At 39.8% G+C, this 7,899-nt stretch overlaps 1 protein-coding gene across 1 annotated transcript; it reads right to left on the bottom strand.

Annotated features, from left to right (window-relative positions):
- Positions 1-706: 706 nt before the first annotated feature.
- Positions 707-6,953, bottom strand: LOC122993437. Its single transcript, XM_044367589.1, has 2 exons — positions 6,854-6,953; positions 707-6,337 (listed from the first exon to the last, which is right to left on the bottom strand). Exons 1-2 carry the CDS (start codon positions 6,951-6,953, stop codon positions 1,257-1,259), a joined length of 5,181 nt encoding a protein of 1,726 aa, XP_044223524.1. The 3' UTR covers positions 707-1,256.
- Between the last annotated feature and the right edge of the window lie 946 nt (positions 6,954-7,899).

The following is a 7,899-nucleotide window of genomic DNA, read 5'->3' as shown; positions in this document are numbered from 1 at the left end:
GTTTTTGTGTGTCTTTCTAGTGTGTCTTAAACCAACAGTCAGGAGCCCAAATGAACAGTGAAACATGTTTTTCTTGCTGTAATCATTCCTCCTGTTCATACTGACCATTAGAAGATCCCTTCATAATGCACTTACAATGGAAGTGATGGGGGACAAAATCCACATTTGTTGTGCTGTTTCCAAACTGTCAGGTTACATTTCATGGAAATAAGTTTAAAATAATGAACAAGACATCTGGACTTTCTCTATTTAATATAATGATGCAGCAAAAAAAACACATGCAGTCTTAGTCAGTGTAAACATTGACATTTTAACAATGTAAAGTCAATGTAAATGTGTCGGAGTTAGCTCAGTAGTTAATTTGCACCTGCAGTCCTGACACGACTAAAACATGACAAACAGATAAAACACTTCATATATAATAAAGCTGCAATCAATATAAGAGGAAAAGAAAAATTGAAGAAAATGTATCACAACTCTTTGTCCTTAAACAATCTTCAACAATCAATATAATCAAACAGGCATAAAACTGAGTCAATCTATAAAAACATCATTCATGAGTACATATCATATATAGTTACGTATATAGCTTCATGCACAATATATATGTGATACTGTCAGATTAAGAACTAGTTTAAATCAATAACAATTTAATGTTACAGAAGATGTCAAAGCAAGTAGGAGATTTAATATTTCAAATGTGAAGCATGAGAAAAATGCAGGTGTAGTTTTGATTGTTCATCTGGTGTTGTGTATATATGTGAGATGTATCATTGAATCATAGTACGTCCACACTGCAGCGGGTACATTTGAAGACGCATCTTTTTCAAATATTACCTGAAATACAAACTGTATCATATTTGATTCATAAATTTTCAACATGATATTAGGACAAAATAAAGTACATAGGCTAATGTTTTTATGCTGCTTCAATCCATTTAATTCTCATCTTAGTGAGTAAGTAAGTAAGTAAAAGTAAGTAAAAATAAAGAAATTGCAAAATAAGTAGCTTGGTAAGTCACGTGAGCTGCAGCTCAGAGGCAGACATCTTGAATTTGGTAAAAAAGGGATCTCTACATCCTGCATTGCTCTGATGATCCACTAGAGGGCAGCTAACATGAGCCTGATTGTAAACAATACATCTTTCAGGTAATCATTGATCTTGTTGATGATGTAGAGGTCTCTGAAACTCATGTATCAAATATGATACAAATGGCTTTATAGGCTTAATTATTTGATGTAATCCTTATTTATTTTCATGGCCTCTGGAGGAGTGTCTCTCCTCTCTCTCCTTTAACCATGAACTCTGCTTTTTCTCTCATGGCCATCAGAGACTGAACTCGTTGATTCCATCCTGGTTTGGCCTCAGATTTCTCTCCCTCAATAAGCATGTCAATGTACTCTGGAGTGGAGAGAGGATTTGGCTTCAGGGCTATCTCTTTGAGTCTATTTAAACACTTTGCAGACCTCTCCATTAATGTCACCACCTCCACCTGGACACGATCATATTCAGCCTTCAGTTTTTCAAACAAAGCCTGAACAGGCATCTCAGCCTCTGTGACTTTTAGGTACTTTTCTTTCAGCTCTTTCACTGTTCGTTTTTCTTTAACCTCCTTATAGTCCCATCTGTACTTCTGATTAAAATGTACATTCCAATAACATTTGCCGGGGCACTGAGTACAGTATCCACCTGATCCCATTGATGAACAGTGTTTCTTTTCTGCATCATCTGCATAGGCACAAGGATAGTGGCAGGTATAGTGACACTGCTGACAATTGGTGATGTAATTTCTAGTATCAGAAATATCTACTTGAACAGGCTTTTTGATGGTGACTTCAAACGCAAAATTCTCATTTCTGCTGATCTCTGCCTCATGCTCTTTCAGTTTTTCAGTCGTCTCTTTTATCTCCTCAAGCTTGGCTAACCCAAGTTTAACCTGCTTCTGCAAATTTTCAACTGAATTCTCGAGCGGCTCTCTTTCTCTGAGGACCTCCTTCGTCATTTTCAAGCTTTTAGTGTCTATGTCATTCAACGCAACAAAAAACCTCTTCATACTTCTTGTTCCCATGTCCCAAAACATCTGATCAAAGCCTCCATCTTCATCATCTTCATCTGTGTTTTTAGCTGCAGATGATTTGTTGTCTGCAAATAACGCTGAGTTATTGAATTTGAAGTGAATTGGCAGCCCGTCTTTTGTTTTAGGACATGGGACACCTGAAGCATTTATTGCCTCTAGAACTGGTGGGTGTTGGCCGTCTGCGAATGTCACCAGAACCCTGATGTTTTCTGCCACATCTTTCCCAAAGATTGAAAGCACAGAATCAAACACATACTTCTGTGATAGTGTGAGTCGTGCTAAACCAGCTTGAGCTACAAAACACACAGCATCAATTTCACTGACACCAAGTGTAGCAGAAAAGAGATTATGTAGCTGCTCTGTGATCTCTCTGTCTCTTTCTATGCCTCTTGCATCTCCAAAGCCTGGAGTGTCCACAATGGTCAGAGAGAAGGGGATTTTAAACCCCTCTTGGTGGTTGATTTTGTACACAGTGACTTCAGAGGTCTGGCTTTCAGCTTGTGATTTTGACTGATCCTCATCAATTAATTTAAATCTGAAATTGTCCTTCCACTCTACACCAACAACATAGTTGATCATTCCATTGATGAGGGTGGACTTTCCTGATCCAGTTGCTCCAAAAAGCATTATATTGCGATTCTGTCTCATGCTTTCTTTGCCGAAGTTATACCTCCGGCAACCATCTATGTTCATATCTTCTTCTTTCAGAGGAAGTTTATAAAGTGAGGGGGATCCAGAATTTATGCTTTCGCTTCCATGTTTGAGGATTTCCACGAGTCGTGTAAATTTTGTTGTGCAGACATTCACAGCGATGCTTTCTTTGCTTCTGCCACCTCCACCACAATCACACCTGATCCTGACAGCATATTCTGTCTCTGACTGAAGTCCTGAAATTATCCCCTTTTCAGCTCTTGACACCATTTGGTTCCACTGGAGATCTTCATCTTTCACCCCTTTCTCTTTTTGAGCGTACTCCACAATGTAGCTCAAAATTTGGACATCTTGTCCAATCTCAGCAGGTTTCTCCCAACTAACTGATATCTCACTTGAGTTTGTTTCAACTTGAGGTTTTCCAGGAGGGCTGCAAGGTAAGGTTTTAATGGAGCCGCTGATTTCACTGGCTGGCCCAAAATCATTTGCATAGTGACAATTATCATGGTAGGAATGTTGACACAGCTGACAATTGATGTAATTTCCAGTACCAGAAATATCTACCTGAACAGGCTTTCTGACGGTGAATTCAAACTCAAAATTCTCATTTCTGCTGATCGCTGCCTCATGCTCTTTCAGTTTTTCAGTCATCTCTTTTATTTCCTCAAGTTTGGCTAACCCAAGTTTAACCTGCTTCTGCAATATTTCAACTGAATTCTCAAGCTGCTTTCTTTCTCTGAGGTTCTCCTTTGTCATTGTCAAGCTTTTGGTGTCTATGAAATTCAGAGCAATAAAAAAACTCTTCATACTTTTCATTCCCATGTCCCAAAACATCTGATCAAAGCTTTCATCTTCATCATCTCCATCTGAGCTATTTGCTGCAGATGATTTGCTGTCTGCAAATAACACTGAATTATTGAATTTGAAGTGAACTGGCAGCCCGTCTTTTGTTTTAGCACATGGGACACCTGAAGCATTGATTGCCTCTAGGACTGGTGGACGTTTGCCGTCTGTGAATGTCACCAGAACCCTGATGTTTTCTGCCACATCTTTGCCAAAGATTGAAAGCACAGAATCAAACACATACTTCTGTGATGGTGTGAGTCGTGTTAACGCAGCTGAAACTACAAAACACACAGCATCAATTTCACTGACACCAAACTCAGAGGAGAAGAGATTACGCAGCTGCTCTGTGATCTCTTTGTCTCTTTCGATTTGTCTTGTATCCCCTAAGCCTGGAGTGTCCACAATGGTCAGAGAGAAGGGGGTTTTAAACCCGTATTGGTGGTTGATTTTGTACACAGTGACTTCAGAGGTCTGGCTTTCAGCTTGTGATTTTGACTGATCCTCATCAATTAATTTAAATCTGAAATTGTCCTTCCACTCTACACCAACAACATAGTTGATCATTCCATTGATGAGGGTGGACTTTCCTGAGCCGGTCGCTCCAAAAAACATTATAGTGCGATTTTGTCTCATGCTTTCTTTGCCGAAGTTATACCTCCGGCAACCATCTATGTTCATATCTTCTTCTTTCAGAGGCAGTTTGTAAAGTGAGGGGGATTCAGAATTTATGCTTTCACTTGTGTTCACTTTTGTTGTGCACACATTCACAGTGATGCTTTCTTTGCTAATGCCAGATATACCACAGTCACATCTGACCCTGACAGCATATTCTCTCTTTGAATGAAGCCCTGAAATTATCCCCTTTTCAGCTCTTGACTTCATGTGGTTCCACTGAAGATCTTCTTCTTTCATGTCTTTGTCTGTTTGAGCATACTCCACGATGTAGTTCAAAATGTGGACACCTTGTCCAATCTCTGCAGGTTTCTCCCAGCTAACTGATATCTCACTTGAGTTTGTTTCAACTTGAGGTTTTCCAGGAGGGCTACAAGGTAAGGTTTTAATGGGACTGCTGACTTCACTGGCTGGCCCAACACCTACTGAGGTCACTGCTCTGCATCTGAATATATACCCTGTGTTAGGAGTCAGACCGCTCATGGTGACTTCTTCAGCTTTTGGTGCTGGTTTTTGTTGCCATCCATCCTCTCCACTGACACAGTACTCTACAGAGTAGGAGGTGATGTTCTCTGCTCCAAATCTTGGTGGACAAATCTTCAGTGTCACACTGTTGTGGGTTACATCACCTGCTGTCACTGTTTCAGGCTTTGAGGGCGGCTCAAAGTTCTCACTGACAGAAAAGCCGTCTTTATAAAGGTAAATGCTTGAACCTTTCTGCGTCTCATTTGTTAAACCTACTGTCAGGAACTTTATGTTCTCCTTCTCCTTGTTGGCCTCTGCAAAATCACTGAAAAGCTTTGCTTTGTCCCTCATTCTATCTGATACTTCTGGTGAGGCGTACCATTGTTCCCTCTCTATGTCATGACAATGTGGATCTTGGAGGTCGTCTGGTTTGGGTGTTTCTTTTAAGTTGTTTGATAAAGCTGAGAGGTACGGTTCAGCACTTCCCAGTGAGGTGAAAACAAAACACACAGCATGTTCTGCACTGACAATGTCCTCATCAAGCCCATTTTGAGATGGGACGATCTTGGTGTTTTTCATCATTTCAGTGTAAGATTTTAAGATGCAGATTTCTCTCTCTTTACAGTCCATCCACTCATGGAGGTTTTTGCTGTTGAAAGGAGAAGAATGTCTCCTCTTCAGGATATCTGCAAGCACAGCCTCCTCTTCCCCTCCTCCCCGGATTGATGGAAGTTTCTTTGCTAAGATTTGCTGGAATTCCAGTTTGAACTCAGAGCAAAATTTTGCAAAATCTTTAAGTTTTTTACCAATCTGTGGGAACTGCTGTGCAGTGGTGGTTCTTATTGTGTCATTGCACCTATTTCCCAGCTCAGTGAAATCCTCCAGGACACTCTGGGATTCCTGCACTAATCTTATACTTATCTGATGGACAAGTTTAGCAGCAGAAGAATCTAAACTCACAAGTGGCATCAGCCAGACCTTTATTGGTACAGCATTTTCTCCATTTGTTCCCAGCAATTGTGGCAGGCTTTGGTAGACTTGTACGGCATCCTGAAAGGATGTTGGAGTTTTCTCCAGTAAAAGGTCTCCATGGAATATGCAGGAGAACTTCTCCACCCTTTCAAAGTCCTTGTCATCCATTTGGGGGAAACCTTCCCCCTCTAGTGTGAGGCAGGGGATTTTCTTGATCATCACCTTCATGTTGCCCTGAATGCCTTCATAACTTTCTTCATCAGACACCTCACAGTCAAAGACAAAGAAGGCTTGTGCCCCATAAAGGATAGCTGTGACTACATGTGTTGCTATTCCTTTATCAAAGACATACGGATGCTTCACATTGTCTCTTCCAAGATGATTCATTGACAGTTCCTTAATCTTTGTGTTTGCTTGGTACTTCAGTGTTACTCTGGCCTGATTTTTGGATGTTTTACTATCATTCAGGTATTTGGCAGATCCTCCAACCTCTACCAGTCCACTAAAGAAACTTGCCTTGAGGGATGCTTCTACATGTAATGCTGAAAATTTATCTGCAATTGATTCAGATGCAACTATGTCAAAATTTTTGTAGTGCTGTGCTCTTTCTTGTATATTCTTTACCAGGTCATCATGGTCCCACAATGCCATGCCTGCAAAAGAAGGGGCAAAAATCAAGATCAGCTTTCTTTGATGAATGAATGAATGTTCTGCCATTTCATGTCCCATCCCTTATGGAATTATAAGACACCTTTAACAGACATACAACAGAGAAGTGGTCACTGCTGATCACGAATCAGTCTAGGTGATCTAATAATAAAAAGCAATAATTGTTCATGCCTTATGTTTTATTCCTGAACTCCCATGCATTCACTAAATAAGTCAATAATTTAAAGGTCTCTTTTTCAAACAACCATCTCAGATCATGGTTGATGACTAGACAATGTGAGTATCTCATATCCAGCAACTCACTTTTATCCTTTATAACACTAAAAAAAAGACAAAAAATTCATCATTTTCTATTTCTTGTAGATCACACACAGGGAAAAATCAACTGTTTTCCTCCAAGGCAGTTTACCAACCCATTTCAATGTTCAGAGTGTTTTGGTTGTTCGTGGTTTTGGTTGTTGGGTAGTATACATTAAGTATTTCTACATGTGAATTCTTACCAGGGATGAGTGAGTCATTGCGGCAGTCATACAGCATCCCGAGGCTAAAAGGCCGGCCGAGTGCTGCCACCTCCATTGTCCCCGCGGCGCCGGAGTCCATTGCTTAGTGTGAACTGGAAAAAATGGACAAGAGCTTGTTAGTTCTCCCTGTTGTCTGTCACCTTGTAATGTGGCTGCAACACGAAGGTACTGCAGAATCTATCAACACTAAATAAAATAATAACCATAAACATACACTTATGGGATAAATATTCTTTGAGATATCACAAATACAGAGGGTCTTAGGACTTTCTAAGATTTACAAAAATCCACAGAGATACAGTGGTATGGAAGGCTTCCTAAATGGGTCAGTGGTAACACAAAAGAAAGAAAATGGAGGGGAGCTGTTTGTTACAGAAAATGGAGAAAATGTAATTGGCTCAATGTGTGTGTAAATCCAGACTAGCTGCCCATCACTTTTTGTGTTCCTTGTGCCTTTAAGTTCCTGCATATGTGCTCATGTTGAACAGATAAACTGCTCTGAATCTAATATCTCTAAAAGTATTAATTGGATTGCCATCAAGTTTTGTACAGAAATATGTGCTCCACAGAGGATGATCCTGAGTCCCCTGACTTTTCCTCTAGCACCATAAGAATTGTTGGATGAGTTGTCAAGAAATTAGTTTCACACATTCATGTTCCCCTCAGGATGTAATAACTTTGATCCTGACTTTTCATCTAGTGCCATCATCTGGTAAAAATTTTAATGCGTTTAATACTTTGGTTTATGACAAAATACATGCAAAACTAATGACACTTCCACCAGCAGTTTATTTATTCAAGTGCAGGCCTTAATAGAAGACAGAGAGCAACATAACACTGAAAAATGCCCATCATACTCTAGTATCCCAGAGCACAAGGTGACTTTATCAAATGTCTTGTTTGTCCAACAAACAGTCTAAAACTCAACGATATTCAGCAGCAATCTACCAACACAAGCCATCTGGTGGAAAGTGTTACTTCTTTTTAAGTAAATCTTGTTTATAAAATAAAAAATAACATTATTA

The sequence above is a fragment of the Thunnus albacares genome, chromosome 12 (assembly GCF_914725855.1).
Source record: "Thunnus albacares chromosome 12, fThuAlb1.1, whole genome shotgun sequence".
In the NCBI taxonomy this organism is placed as follows: Eukaryota; Metazoa; Chordata; class Actinopteri; order Scombriformes; family Scombridae; genus Thunnus; species Thunnus albacares.
The sequence above is the reverse complement of the archived record's forward strand: the minus strand, read 5'-3'. Positions and strand labels throughout refer to the sequence as shown.

Coding starts and splice junctions, on each gene's coding strand:
- LOC122993437 (XM_044367589.1), bottom strand. CDS start 6,953: ATGGACTCCGGCGCCGCGGGGACAATGGAGGTGGCAGCACTCGGCCGG. Junction 6,338..6,853: donor CAATGACTCACTCATCCCTG/GTAAGAATTCAC, acceptor CTTCTTTTGCAG/GCATGGCATTGTGGGACCAT.